Source organism: Pelodiscus sinensis, chromosome 25, assembly GCF_052426305.1.
Source record: "Pelodiscus sinensis isolate ZL-2025 chromosome 25, ASM5242630v1, whole genome shotgun sequence".
NCBI lineage: Eukaryota > Metazoa > Chordata > Testudines > Trionychidae > Pelodiscus > Pelodiscus sinensis.
In genome coordinates this window covers 17674913-17690536 of record NC_143076.1, presented here as the reverse complement: position 1 = coordinate 17690536, position 15624 = coordinate 17674913, and the positions used below count along the sequence as shown (strand labels likewise).

Genomic DNA, 15624 nt, shown 5'->3' with positions numbered 1-15624 from the left:
AATGCAGTCTGAATGAAGGAGTGGAGAATTTGGCCCACTGAAAATAAAACCAAGAGAAAAACAGAAATTTCTCTGTAAATCTCACAAGCTCAGATCCCCCTCTCTTCCCATCCTAATCCCAGTTTACTAATTTTTGTATGTTATTAATCTACTGTGCATAGCACTGTTCATACAAATGGAACCATATAAATTACCTCACTGTGGTATCAGTAGCTATGAAATGGGCTCAAACTATTATGGTTGCTAGTTGCTCTGTGTGGCCTACTAAGTTACTTTCCTATCATGCTAGTAAAATGTTTGTGTTAATGTAGATTAATTCGGTACTAGTTAAAAGCTGTAATGCAAGAAAAAAGCTGCTCTCAGCATTCCCGTAGGCCCTTTGTGTTAGCTTGATTGATGTCTGGGATCAGGTGTAATACACTAGGCCTTATGTCTGCCCAAGTTTGTGAAGGATGCAAATACTAACAGCAGCACACAACTCCTTGGGGGAGGGCTTTGTCATTAACCTACCTGGGAACAGGTCCATGCCCTTTCCTAGCTAGGGCCAAGACATGTGGGTATATAAGAGTCTAGAAAGAGCCCAAATTAGTGGTCCTGCTGCTTGTACCTGTCAGTGGGCATATGCAGCTTGCCTTCCCCCACACAGCCAAACACAAACCTGCTGGGGCCGTACACTGACTGGGCTGTGGCAGTCCAGGTGCCATTAGGTGTAGGAGCAGCATGGGTGCAGTATAGCCCAGCCCTAGGCTGTCTGGTGAGTCAGGTTCCCCTGCAGTGCAGTGGTCCCTGCTCTAGGGTATAACAAGATGATACAGCCTCTGAATGCACCTTCCATTGAGTGCCATGTCTGCACTACAGTCAATTCAAGGGCAGAGTTGCACTTGAATGAGAGAACAGATATAAGCTCACAGTCCGGGTCAAGTAACATAGGGTTATATTTTATCTTTTGTCCATGCTGCAACAGGCTGTTTGCAAGATCAGCAGGAGCTGAGGTTAGCAGATTTCCGTGGTTGAGACATAGTCTCACCCAGACACCGGTCATAGCTTATTTATGGCTTCCTGGGCCTGAAAAGGGGGAACTTAGGTCTGGACCTCTCACCCACACAGGATGGCGGGATAAATACCCTCAGATGTATTATTAAATATAAGTCCCAAATAATTGGTTCAGGATGAGTTGAGCAATTAAGACACAGGTTGCAATAGATAACCACAAAGACCCATGGCAACAAATTGACGTATATGATAAGTTAAGAGCAATGATATATTGACCAATAAGAAAAGAACACGTCAGCATTAGAAATACCCCCTATTGAATACGCATAAAACATGTTATCGTCAGCGTCACTTGGTATAAAAGTGGGACCACAGCCGAGGGTCGATAGGGAGGAGAAGATGTCGTCCGTGGAAGGGCCAGAATGACGGGCCCTGGTGATGATGGGGAAGGTGAAGGTAACGAGAAAGACGATGGGCTAACACCTAAGATTGTTCTAGAAGGAATGATAAGTAGATGGTAAGGAAATATGAATGGACATTCCCTGTCTTATTAAATTGAGGGGTTTGTGACTGTGCTAACTGTATTCATAAACTGTATATATTGTAAATACACAAGAGTTTCTATGTTGTGAGCATTGCAACCGTGCACATCAGGGTTCCCAATCATAGTATAATTGAATACTGGGCCTGATCCTGGGACAGAGAACCTGTTAACCCTAAAGGTGCGTAATTAGAATTTAACATAATCTTAGATACCAGGCTACATCTGGGCTCTCCTAGATTTCTTTGTGCCCTCCCCCACCCCCCAAATCGGACCCACCAAAGACAGGACAATTGGCATTCCTTGGGAAACCTTTGATTCTAACAGAGGGTTCCCCCACTCCCTGATAGCAAGCGAATAGGGTTCACCTGGAAAAAGGTCATGCTGGAGCCTCCATGAATGGTGCCGTACTCAATTGCTGTCTGGTCAGCCAGATCGTCCACCGATTCAATGGGCACGTCCATTCGCTGCACGGTCAGGAAGGCTGCCAGGTTGGCCGTGTAGGAGGAGATGATGATCAAAGTGAATGCCCACCTGGGGATGGGAGGATGAAGAAAAGGTGAACTGAGATTCCCCCTAGAGTTAATCTGATCTCAATCCTCTACACCTCTTGCAGTGATAGGACAAATGCTTTGAGGTGCTATGGAATTGCTGCTCCCACTAACGGCCCAGTGATAGGCCGTTGTCCTCTGAACATCCAGATCTTCATCCAAAGCTTACAGACCAAGGGAAATGGATTTGGAGCCAGTAGGTTACCAGCTCTCTGCTTGAGGTTGGCCATAAGTTTCACAGGGAGAATTCTGGATTGTCCCAAACCGGAGGAGAGTGGGTTGTCTCCGAGACTTATCTGCTGTTGGCCAACATGCCCTTATAAAAATACCAGAGTGTTTTATCCTAACACTCCAGATCAATACAGCTTGCAGCAATGACACTATCACACTCTGGAGGCTGCTTGCAATTCTGACAGACATGTTTCCTTACCAGACTCCACTGACGCACCGTGTGGACAGAGCTCGAGGGGCAATGGTAGATCCTTGCTGCATGAAACCCCCAACTGGAAACCACAGGCTGTTGCCAAGAGAGTACTGGTTGACTAGGAGATCACACCTCCCTGGCGAGCAGGGGTGGGGGCTGTACCACTCGTACGGCGTCAATCTACAGTGACAAGAAACCGAGCCAGATACACTCATGTGACTGGAAATACCGCACACAGGAGGGGGAAAAGAAACGTGACAAGGCTCTAACTGTCCAGGAGGCAGAATTTCTAAGCAGGAAACTCTTTGTTGGCAATTGGCATCGAGGAGTTCATTGCAGAGTTGTATGAAATTTTTGCCACAAGAACTGGAAGCTGCTAAGGTAGAGCTTCTTGTCACAAGATTTGCAAAAGGTTTGTATGGCATTTAAGCAAATCTGGATCCAGCTTCTGGAGTGCCCTGAACCCCTTTCCTGGTGTCAAACCAAGAATGCCACATTTGCATGGACTCAGTGTGCAATCAGGGGAACTCCAGCAATGTCTGCCATGTCCTAACCCATTGGGGGAAAATCAACTCCAAATGGAAAACTCAGTGCAAAACTCACCAGGCCACGCTGGCCGACACCAAAGAGAAAGAACCGTAGAAAGGCCTGGTGCAGGGTCCAGTTGAAACACAAAGTTGGACCCTGGGGTTTAGAAAGTACCACGTGCTCCGATTAGCTCACAGGAGTGAAGCTGAGAGCCACATGGAACACACTGTAGAAAGGATCAGCCTGGCTGTGGACCATTATTGAAATGACTATAGCTCAGATGTTACGGGTGGCACATGCTTTGTTTCCCACGTAGGATCAGTGCTAGGGTTGGACAGAACTTACTGGCATCACAGAGGAGGTGTTATTTGAGCACCTAGTTCATGAATCAGCAAAGTGGCTTTCACCCCCACCTCAACTCCTCCATCTCTTATCCCCCAGGCCCACGTGTCTTTTCTCACCCCCTTTTCCCTAGTAGGGGGAGATAGTTTCTTGTATCCGGCTTGCTGTCCCAGGCAGCATCATTAGAAAGGGCGCTTGGGCACACATGCGTTGTCAGGCTGGAACGTTTGTCTTTTTCCTGCGAGTGAAACTCCTTTCGAGTGAGTGCTCCTCCTCCTACAGATGGAGGCCCACGTGGTGGCCCGAGGGATGGACAGATAAACAAACTGAATCTTTGCAAGGGGGCTGGATTTCAGCTATGAAGCAGGGGTTTGGGATTCTAGATGGCTCTTCATTTTAACTATTTCTAGAGCTGGTGTAATTCCCTAAACTCCAACTGGATTTGGAAGCAGCCTTCTGAGAGAGGGATCTAGGAGCTGGGGCAGATGGATTCTAGCAGGAGGAACCGTATGAGCTGCCATAACAGAGGAGAAGGCTGAAATTGGGGTGCATGTAGTCTTATTAAAACGCCACTAGCCCACACTGACATTAATCTTGCGACTCTAGAGAGGTGGTGTTTCCCTCTCTTTGGATGACTGACAGCAAAATATTGTCCCAACAGAAGCTCTTCTTCCAATCACAAAGGCCAAAAGATCCTGCAGCAAGCTGCAAACTCCTGACCATGTTGGGAGTAAGGATGTTAAACTGCGGTCCATTGACACCCCTCCTCCCATCGGGGGCTCTTGTGCATTTCAAAGCCATGGAGCCCAGAGTTAGCAGGGGACTCCACAGCTGACCCTGGTTCCGGGAGGCATTTTAGCAGAAACTGGGATCAGCTGGGGACTCCCCAGCTGACCCCGGACTCCACTGCACTGCCCCTTTGAAATGCCAAGGCGACATTTTTAAGGGGCAGTGCCGCACAGCTGATCCCCAGCTCGGCTGTGCAGCGCTGCCACTTTGAAGTACCCCTTCTTCCCCCTCCCTTGCTGCCTCTATCTGATAGAAGGCGGGAGGGGGGAATCGACTAGTCAACTGACTATCCGATAAGCATTTGCTATACTAGTCCTTAACATCCTTAGTCGAGAGAGTATTTTCTAACAACCTGCCTCCACTGAGATCAGAATCCTTGTAAGCACCATTCTAGAGAATCATGTTTAAAACATGTACAGAAGAGTTCCCTGGCTCCAAATCTCAGTATACAGAGTGCCTGACTGCATTGTTAAATGGTTTACAGAGCTGTGTTATTGAAGCTGTGACATGATTTTGAAAACCATTAAAGCCCTGTCAACTATACAACTCCAGCCAGGCCAGGGGACCTAGTGACTACACAGTTCCATTTTGTAATCAGGTCGGGTTTTAGCCATACCCTGAAACAGTTTTTAACCCTTGAGCATGTTGGTAGCACACTGCCAGAACATGAGAGTACATCTGAGGAGCCCATCTAGGCTCCCAAAAGGACCATGTTGTTACCAGTCCAGGGAAAACAGCATTATAATATGGTCCCCGCTCCACAGCTGAAGTACTGCAGATGAGGCTTCAGTAATATGATTGCACCTGGTTTATGCTGGCCACAGGTAACCCGAGTTGACATCTGACCAGCAAGACTAATGCTTACACTGTGAATCACCAGAAAGCTGCTAATGCTGTTCCCAGTCTCTGTACAGTCAGGGCCTTGACAGGGCAGAAGAAACCAGTGCAGATCCTGGGAACACTTGTATATTTGTTTTCCGAAGACAATCTTTACATCCTGCCATCTGTCCGGATCTGCTGCCTTCATGGTTCCCATTGAAAATGCTCAGCTGGGTTTCTCCGTGATGAATTTAGCATGCAAACAGAGCAAGGCTTTGCCTATTTGTGCTGAATGAGACCGAATCTCAAGCCACCCGCTTCCCAGACTTTAAGTCTACCTCTGGCACTGGCGAGTGCCAGTGCAGCCAAACACATGGTAATCTGACTAATCTGCTCCTGCCCCTTATTGCAATGATGCCAATACTTCTCAGTGGGAGGCACAGGGCTGCCATTTGCCTCACGAGCATGTGTTTGGGACAGAGAGATGTGGATGGTAGAGGCTAATCCCCATTACTATTTCTCCCAAACTTCTACCCGCAGCCAGAGACCCCTGCCAATCCCACCCCTCCCTGCACTCCCCCCATGGAGTTCTCAAAGTCTGACACTAGGTGGCACCAATAGGATGGGAAAGGAACTGCAATAAAAGTAACAGTACCGAGCAACCAGGAAGAGGACACAGCTGACAGCCAGGTAGGCAAGTAACATGAAGAGCCAGACACCAGGAGAAAAGGGGTCCAGAAAAGAGAAGTAGCCAGGTTTGCGCCCCTAAGATGGAGACAAAAAGAGTCCAGCATGTTTTTGGGCTTTTTTTTTTTAATCAAAAAGTCAATTTTTCAAAATAACACAAATACATAGACCCAACAGTGAAATCACAGGAGCAATGAAGCATTAATAGAGGCAAACAAGAGAGTGGATCAGCAAATGATCTGGAAGAAATACAGGTGGGGCAAAAGGAACAAGGCATTAAGCTCTATGGCAGGTCACCAGAAAACAAGCATTTCCAGAGCAGCCCTCTTCTTTACCTCACTTTCATTATAATAGGAATATAGGAACATGAGAATTGCCAGACCAGATCAGACCAGGGTTCCAGTTAGCCTAGAATCCTGTCTCAGACAGAGGTCAGAACCTCCTGCGTCAGAGGAAGGAGCAAATAAACCCTGCAGTTGAGGGATAACCTACCCTCATAGGAAATTCCTTCCTGACCATCATTAGTTAGAGGTTGGCATATGCCTTGAAGCATGAAGGTTTATATCCCTATCTGCCAAAATCACTTCTGGCCTAAATCCACTGACTTCCCGGGTGATACATCAGTGTGGAAGTTGACTCAATATTTTGATCTTACTTTTCTATAGCAAACTTGAAGGATTTCAAAAGTGTGGTCCCTGATCATGCAGTCCTTACTCATGCAAATAATCTTTATTCAGCAGGCTGGTTGTGGTAAATGGAAACATTTGTAAGTGAGAAAAGGAGCGTCAGATCCCACTGGAGTAAGAAGTGGAGAAAATGTTTGCATAAAGTTTTGTATGAAAAAGAAACATTTGCTATGTTGTTTCTGCCGCCCTTGAAATGTTCCTTTTCTGCCAAATTCAGTAAAATTGTTACTTTATATCAGGAAACGTGTCTGAATTTCATGTGTTTTCTTTTTCACACCATTTTTTCCCCTTAAAACACCTTAATTTTAGAGCAGAAAAAATTGTGAAATTTCAAGTTTTCTTCTTGGGGTGAATCTCGAATCTTAAGCATATTCCATTTTGCTGAGAATTCTTCACTCCCTCCAAACCACACACAAACAGCACCTCTGAAATGAGGAGGGCTGGAATCCATCCGCACCACTGCATACCCTTGGGGAGTAGTTAAAAATGAGGCAAAGGACACTAGTGTAAAGACTTTCTCATTCTGAATAATCTCAACAGGTTCCTAATATCCATGCAAAGAAGAAAGCATCTTGTGACATGTTATTCAGAGAGTTGAGGCCTTTGCATGAGCATTGTGGGTGCTCAATATTTGTGCAAATCAAGCTACTTGTTTTTAAAGTTTTGGCGGAAAGACACACACCAGTATCATCTCTATGGAATCCACTTCCATCATCAGACTCCCAATTTTTAGCTGTCTTTAAACCCAAATTATTTTGGGGCTTAAAAAGCAATTATCTCCCCTTCCTCCCCCCCAAAAATATTCCCATAGAAATATAGCCACAATATTTTTTCCAGGCTGAGAAATGCCAGTGACTGTTAAGGGAAAGTGTCCTGCAGAGTCAAGTTTCACAGTGAGCTGTGCCTAATTAGAAGCAAAAATGAATTGTCATAAGTTTTTTTAACTTTGGAAGTTCAAAACCACTTAGGATGTTGCTCAAATATAACACTAATTTTTCAGCAAAAAAGGCCTTGCTTAATTTGTGCCCTACTTTTGGGTGGTGTTCCAAAATCCCATTTCCAAGATCTACCATAACATCTCAAGACCCTGATAATACAAACCAAGGCCCAAATTCAAGTCAGGATGGACCAAAAAACAACACCACCTGATTCAATATGCAAAGGAATGGCTCAGGAATGAACCATGAAACAGATGCATTCATCTTTTGTTCCTCTTGCTTCCCTTCATTACCCATTGTAGCAGTCTGCCCATCTTTACATCTTTCCTCGGCGAGGAGGAGGAGTGTGACAGCTGACATTTGAAATGAACTGGGGACCCCTAGAACTAAATATATTAGCTCAAGCTGCTAGAGACTCAGGAACCAGGCACTCAGGGATGTAACAGACGCACATCTGTGAAACAGAAACAATGGGGAGGTGCTAACATGCTGACCAGTGGTTTACACTTATATCACTGTGCCAAAGCTACAGCTGCTAGATGCTGCTATTACAGATTGGAAGAACCAGCCTGGGCAAACTCTGCAGTCAGCATAGGTGCAGCAGGTTAGAGCTTGAGGCACAAAAACCCAGATTGAAATAAGCAACCAGCATCTCTGGAAAAGGGAGACTTAGCTAGAAGGAAGTCTTGTTCAGACTTGGCTATTATGTGATTGTGGCCTAGAGTAACACCTTCTCTGTGGGACATTTTTTTGGTCCTTTCACCAACGTAATGAGGAATAATAAATTCTCTTTCTTTTACCTTGTTGGGAGGGGACACTTTGTTTTTCTTCATAAGCTCGCCCGGCCGCTTGATCTCTGCGCCAAGTCAAAGCCAACACGTTTGCACATGTGACAGCAGCTATGCTGAGGACTGACCTGGGGAGCTGCGGAGCTAAAAGCATGAGCTGTTGTGGGCACCAGAGCTCCCCAGATGGGGCTGTAGCTGACTTAGCTCCTTTGGATCAGGCATCGAGAAGGGATCTCCCACACGCTCCGCAGTGGGCTACACCGCCCTTCCCACCCTGGAATCCAGATGTCATATTTTGCACAGCTCTGCTAGTGACTAGGCGAGGCAGAATCTATCACACTGCACACTTCGTAGTCCAGAGCTCACGCTTCACTTCCCCACCAGCTGGTCTATGGGACCAGCCCTGGAATGACACTGAAAATCAGCAGAAAGCTGGTAGGAACAGGCCACTCCCAAGCTGGTGCCACATTCAGTGCACAAGGGCCAGGAGGTTGCACTGTAGAGATCTCAGCTTCCCACTGCACTGGGAATGCCGGGGGCACAAAGCACAGGGATAGGGGGTGAAGCCAGAACAAGCTAGGAGTTGTGCTGATTGCGCTTTCACCAGCCAGTGCGGTTCTCGTAGCCTCAACTGTAAACTAACGCTCCCACCGGCTGGCACAACACACCAAGGAAGGCAGGAATGGTAACCCTGGGAGTGATTCCCGGCTCAGAACCAAGGAGAGCCATGCATACCTCCCTGCATCATCTACAGAGCATGATCCCTCACTTTCACAGGCCTTGGGAGGCAGGCCAGTCCTCGCCCACAGACAGCCCACCAATCTGAAGCAAATTCTCACCAGCAACCACAGATACTCTAACTCAGGAACCAATCCCTGCAACAAACCTCGGTGCCAACTCTGCCCACACATCTACACCCGCGACACCATCACAGGACCTAACCAGATCAGCCACACCATCATTCATTCACCTGCACATCTACCAATGGAATATACGCCATCATGTGCCAGCAATGCCCCTCTGCTATATACATCGGCCAAACTGGACAGTCCCTACGTAAAAGAATAAATGGACACAGATCAGATATTCGGAATGGCAATTTACAAAAACCTGTAGGAGAACACTTCAGTCTCCCTGGACAAACAGTAGCACATTTAAAGGTAGCCATCCTGCAGCAAAAAAACTTCAAGACTAGACTTCAAAGAGAAACTGCTGAGCTACAGGTCATCTGCAAATTTGACACCAACGTTTAGGATTAAACAAAGACTGTGAATGGCTAGCCAAGTACAAAAGCAGTTTCTCTTCTCTTAGTGTTCACACCTCCACATCAGCTACTAGAAGTGGGCCTCACCCTCCCTGACTGAATTAACCTCGTTATCTCTAGCCTTATTCTGGCCGGCATATTTATTCCTGCCTCTGGAAATTTCCACTACATGCATCTGACGAAGTGGGTCTTTGCCCACGAAAGCTTATGCTCCAATACATCTGTTAGTCTATAAGGGTGTGTCTAGACTACAGGGTTTTGTCGACAAAAGTGGACTTTTGTTGACAAAACTATACCTGCCGCTGAGTTCTGTCGACATAACGCTGACAGGACTCAGCAGTTTTGTCGACGGCTGTAAACCTCATTTTACGAGGAATAACGCTTTTTGTCGACAGAGTTCTGTCGACAGAAGGTGTTATTGCATCTACACTGTCCTTTGCGTCTACGCTCTCATGTTGATAAAGCGGCTTGCTTTGTCAACAGAACTGGATGTAGTCTAGACACTCTTTGTCGACAGAAGCTTTGTCGACAGTATCTGTCGAAGCTTCTGTCGACAAAAGCTTGTAGTCTAGACGTACCCTAAGGTGCCACAGGACTCCTTGTCGCATCTACAGTGCAGTTTCTCTCCAGTGATAAACTAAAGAAATTGCCCTGAAGAGGCAAAGTGGCCCAACGTACAGAACAGTGGGCTGAAAATAAAAGGATTCAAGTTCTAGTCCTGTCTCTCCATTATTCTAAAAAGGTTCTTCTACCACTTCCATTGCCATGTCTAGACTACATGGCTCCATTAATGGAGCCATGTAGATGAGTTTACTAGACATAGGAAAATGAAGCGGCGATTTAAATAATCGCCGCTTCATTTACATCAAAATGGCCACCGCGCTGTGACGATCAGCTGTTTGACGGCACAGCGGGGCAGTCTGGACGCGCCGCGGTCAACAAGGGCAGCCTCTGTCGTCTGCTCCAGTAAACCTCATTTCACGAGGCATATCGGAGCGGTCGACAAAAGCTTCCCTTGTCGACCATGGTGCGTCCAGACTGCCCCCAAACAGCTGATTGGCACAGCGTGGCGGCCATTTTGATGTAAATGAAGCGGCGATTGTTTAAATCGTCGCTTCATTATCCTATGCCTAGTAAACCCATCTACATGGCTCTGTCGACGGAGCCATGGAGTCTAGACAGACCCTAGCTGAGCACCTTCCAGTCGTGCATTAAGTAATGTGGCTACTAACATTTTCCATTGACCTGCTGGATGATCATGGGCAAGTCACGTCCCTTCCCATCCTTTGTCTGTCCCGTCTAGTTCGAGTGTAAGTCTTCGGAAGTAAGGACTGTCTCTCCCCATGTGTCTGTGCAATATGCAACACAATAGGGCCCTGCTGTAAGACAATACGATCCTGCTCCACTGCCCCCAGATCCCTACCAAAAATAGCCCCTTCCTCATTCAAACACACTTGCCTACAGCTCATGTTCATTCTCTCCAGAGTATGGCTGGACAAAGATCGCGGGGAGGGGAGGAAATGACTCTTTCTCAGCAGCCCATGAGTCAGAAAGTCCATTAGAGTCCCTGTGTCAAAAATCCATACTTGATTATACCACACCAAGTGAAACTGAGAAAAATGACAGCCCCATTTAAAGCTGCCATATTTTGTTATGTGTAATAAAAAAGACATACGCAGCAGGGTGGTTCGATGGAGGGGGGGGAATGATTTGGAACTGAAGTTATACAGAAAATAAAATACAATGTCATTAAGCGGGGCTTGGGGCTGGGAGGAGGGGCGGGGGGGAAGACTGGGATGTGCAGATGACTCTTCCACAGGAAATTTATTTGTAGTTATTTGTTAGGAACTGTCAGATCAGAGCCGTGGGTTAACATACGGGAGCTACAGTTCTCCATGTTGGAGGGGAGGGGGTAGGAATGGGAAAGCAGAAGAGCAGATGGGGATCTGGAGTTGCCTTCATCTGCTCTGCAAACTGAATCCTTCAAGGAAAGCCATGATTAGCTAGCATGCTGTCCCCTGTTAAATAAATATTTACTGGTTTAATTAGTCCATTGCCACACTGCTCTTATGCGCTACCTTCCTGTGAAGTGGGAAAATCCTACCCACTCCCAGAGGGCGTGAGTTCTGCTGCTTGAGCAATGGAAATGGTTGGTGGCATTCCGCTGCTCTGGAATCCAGCTCTGTGTGTGTGTGTGTGTGTGTGTGTGTTGGGGGGGGGCTGTTTTCTGGACAGTGGAGTTTGGAAGGATCATAAATGAGAACCGGTCTGTGGATGGGATCTGGTGCATCCACCAGCAATTGAACACCACTGCCCCCAACGCAACTAGGACCCAGGAATTACTCCAGCCTCAGTGCTTCAGGACCCATGGGACGGCGTTTGTGCAGGGTGCCTTTCACCGTGCTGCTGGAGACAGACAACTGGTCTGATTCCGTGTGATACTTCCAACGTACTGATGCTATTCTATGTGCTGATGCTTGAAGAGGTAGCTGGGGATTTAGCCCTGAGTAAGAGAATATTTGCAAAACACTTCTTAGACCTAAAGCCATTTCAAATTTTGGCTAGATTCAGGGGCAGCCACAGTTAACGCTGCACCCCTCAGGGTGTGTAACCTTCCCATAAGCCCTGTACTAATATCCTCACGACTTCCCTGCATGACAGGTAAGTGAGGCTTGTTATCACCAAGTGGCCGTGGGGGAAGTTGCCCAAGATCACAGAGTAAGTCAGAAGCAGAGCATGCTCAATTATCAATTCCCCTCCCTTTAAATAAAAACCAGGACTGTGTAGCACTTTAAAGACTAACAAGATGGTTTATTAGGTGATGAGCTTTCGTGGGCCAGACCCACTTCCTCTGATCAAATAGTGGAAGAAAAGTCTGGCCCACGAAAGCTCATCACCTATTAAACCATCCTGTTAGTCTTTAAAGTGCTACACAGTCCTGTTTTTTGTTTCAACTGCACCAGACTAACACGGCTACATTTCTACCTCCCTTTAAATGTGTGTGAGGAAGAGAGAGAAAACAAAAACCACCAGAACCCAAACAGGCTGAAATACTCGGACACACAACCGGGCCATGGAAGGAGCTGGGGGATCCAGAAAGCATGCATTGTAAGGTAGGAGAATTTACATGCATTTGATCTTGGAACGCATGAAAGGATCTGATCCAGTCTGATCGGTTAACTCATTCATCCTTCCTTCTGCACGTATAAGAGGAAATAGAATTTTAACTAGATTTTAATTACTTGTTTGTTCTTGGCAGGAGACAACCCGGCACACAGATACGTATGTGCACGCTTGTTTACGTTCGTGTGGGATGCTGCATCTTTGCTGTGTGTTGAGACAGGGCAGGGACAGGGACAGAAGCAGCTTTAATTGTTTTATCTTGTTGTTGTTGAGCGGATGGGTAATCGAGACTGTATTTCTTATCACCCACGGAGCCATACAAAGCACATATCAAAACACAGACGGGGTCTATTAGAGCATCTTGCTATAAACAACCTCAGTGCCACAGCCTGTCCTCGGTTACCCTGGGGAAGCTCTACTGACTCCATCTGGCTCTCCGAAGCGTTAACTGGCAAGAGCTGGAGGTGGGGTTCTGTTCCCAGTGCTGCTGTTGACTGCCTGCTCCACAATAAGTCATTTCACTTGGCTGTGCCTTAGTTTCCTGGCCATCAACTGGCAAAAGTATCTGCCCACATTTACAAAGGGCTTTGAGCTCTATGCCTGAAAAAGCATGATACAGAGTACTATTTGTATCCAAAAAACAGCTCCCCGTGGCAGCACTGGTTTTGGGGATATTGGATCAATACAGAGATAGAGTCATCTGAGTCACTAACTCACCTGCTGACACCATTGACACTCCTCCACTGAGGGCCAGACTCGCTAATAATGACTGAACTGAGCTGTGCCTCACGTAAAATCCAATCTTACCCCACAGGTGAGTGGAACTGGTCCCTACTGTACAGCACTCCTGTCTATTTTAGACAGGCAAACTGTAGAGCTCTCCCATCCAACTACTAATCAGGCCCAATCCTGCTGATCTTCAGAAACACGATGAAATGCTGCCAGGAAGTAGTACAGCTGCATAGCAACAAGCTGCTGCCTTTGCAATGCTAGTGCACCTGCTCCATTTGAAATCGGCTCCAAAGCCCACTGACCCTAATGGGAGCCTTTCCATTGACTTCATGAGCTTCGGAGCAGCTAAGAAGAGCCGCAGCAGGACTACAGTTGGACTAGGGCAGCTGATTCAGGCTTGCGGGGCTAATGCCCCGGGGCAAACAATTGCTGGTAGAGACTCACGCTCAGACTGTAACCCGGGCTCTGAAACTCGGCAAGGCGGGTGGTCTAAGAGCGGAAGCGCCAAGCGTCTACTCTGCTAGTTTTAGCCTCGCTGCCCGAGCCAGAGTCGGCTGATATAGACACCAAGACACAGTGCTGGGGGTGTTGTGGGGGAGGTGTTACTGCAGGGGAGGTGCACCCTTTGAGTTGGGTGGAGCCAAATCATGCAGCTCTCTGTGCACTGAGCTCTTCCTGGAACCAGTGAGGGCTCCGGTGGGATTGGGCACCGGGAATGGAATTCTCTCTACATGGAGTCCCTGCAGCTGAAACAAGGTGCGGGGGGTGAGGGGAGGACAGGGGAGATAAAGCTTGGGAGAGGGGAGGAGTCTATCACATTTGTGTTTAAATAACACCGATGTATTTGTATGAATCATTCATTATTCCCGTATAACTATATGCATCTGCATGCAAATAACTGCAATGACGTACATGGTTATAAAATAAGTCTCTTACCATATGAACTCGGTAGAGAATGCTAATTCCCAAAGTCATGAAAGGTTTAGAGAAATCAATCACCTTCTCCCGCTCAGCTGTGATTGTCAGGCCAGCCACTGCCAAATCCGCTTTCTAAAGAGGAAAGAATGCAGAGATCGTCAACAGCCTGCCCCCAAAGGCTGGATCCTGAGGGAGAGGGGGGCGGAGAAACCACACCTCTGGCAGAAGGATCCCCAGCCCTGAAGGACGTGTCCCTGCAAAATCGGCAACACTCAGGGCCAGAGAGACCAACCTATGCTCTGCCTGTAGGGGAAATCCTGGCCTTGTTGAAGTCAATGAGATTTCTGCCACTGATTTCAATGAGCCAGGATATTTCCCTCCTGGGCGTAACTTCACTCCACGCAGGGGGCTCCGGGTAAGGGCAAGGCCCCACTGAGGCAGTGTCAGGCCTCGTGCAGGGAATCTGCATAGGGTGCATTCCACCCTGCATTCAGGAGCAGTCAGTGGTCACCAAGCCTTGGGCCACGCTCAGAACAAAGAGCAATTCTTCCTTTTCCAGGGTCAGGGGCTGGAGACACTCACCCCCCCCCCCAGGCTTCCTCCCTCTTCTTGACCATCAGAAGTGGGGGCACAAGGGAGAGTTCCCAGACTCTGTTATCCCAGCCTCAGTTTACCCATTTGCAAAATATGACTTTGTTCCCAGGCTCTACAGACCATGGAGGTCCTTGGCCGTTCTCACAGTTCCCCACCCCGCGGGCATGTTTTTCCCTTTGATGGTTCTTCACACTAAGAGCTCTGAGGTCAGACAGCATAAGGATGTCCTTCTATGAGACCCTGAGCTGGTCCCTTGTCCGTCATCCTAACCACATATCCAGGCCACTTTGGAGCCTGGAGTTTTCCTTGCTCCAATGCTGTGGAGAGAATTTCAGTCTCCACAACTTCCACCAGCCCTGAACTTTCAAAGCTTAACATGAGGTGAGGGATGCTATGAACTTACTCCCCACCCCCCATGTATTTATTCTTAGGAAGAGGCTTTATATGCCTTATTGGGGCAAAGCTAGCATCCCCACCCACCTTTACCCCATCCCAGGTGTGTGGCAATCCCCAGATGCTAGGTGGGGGCAGGGTTTGGGGAGGCCATACAAGAGGACACACCCCTCCCACATGGCATGGGCTGCAATTCTGCAAAGAGGCTTTGGGTGGAGTGAGGCAGTGTGGGGGAGCAGCACAGAGCTGAAAGCCAGAGCATAACAGCAGATCATCTCGTCTGATCTGCACATCAAACGCCCATCCATGCAACCCATCCAGTTCCTCCGTACTCACCTGGACTAGACTAAAATATAACAGCCCTCAGAGACTATTGTGTGGCATGGGCAGAGAGCAGAAGAAACTAAAGTACTTTAATGCCCAAAGCCTCTGGAATGGCAGGGAATTGAGATAGATATAGATCCTCTTAGCAAGTACCCGGTACCCTCTGTGGCAGAGGAAGAGGACAAAAAAG

The 15624-nt window shown here is 47.6% G+C and overlaps 1 protein-coding gene and 1 long non-coding RNA gene across 2 annotated transcripts in view; one reads left to right on the top strand and one right to left on the bottom strand.

Moving 5' to 3' along the window:
- Nucleotides 1-15624, bottom strand: part of GRIK4 (glutamate ionotropic receptor kainate type subunit 4) — a 368975-nt gene that overhangs the window by 11378 nt on the left and 341973 nt on the right. Inside the window, exons 13-16 of the mRNA XM_075909747.2 lie at nucleotides 14142-14255; nucleotides 5643-5752; nucleotides 2516-2689; nucleotides 1903-2068 (exon numbers count right to left, since the gene is read on the bottom strand). Of these exons, the coding sequence (XP_075765862.1) occupies nucleotides 1903-2068; nucleotides 2516-2689; nucleotides 5643-5752; nucleotides 14142-14255 (564 nt within the window). The remainder of the gene's footprint in view (nucleotides 1-1902; nucleotides 2069-2515; nucleotides 2690-5642; nucleotides 5753-14141; nucleotides 14256-15624) is intronic.
- LOC112547518 (uncharacterized) overlaps nucleotides 1-15624 on the top strand; it is a 78680-nt gene that overhangs the window by 29380 nt on the left and 33676 nt on the right. The window contains exon 3 of the long non-coding RNA XR_012897767.2: nucleotides 12361-12463. This is a non-coding gene — a long non-coding RNA (uncharacterized LOC112547518). The remainder of the gene's footprint in view (nucleotides 1-12360; nucleotides 12464-15624) is intronic.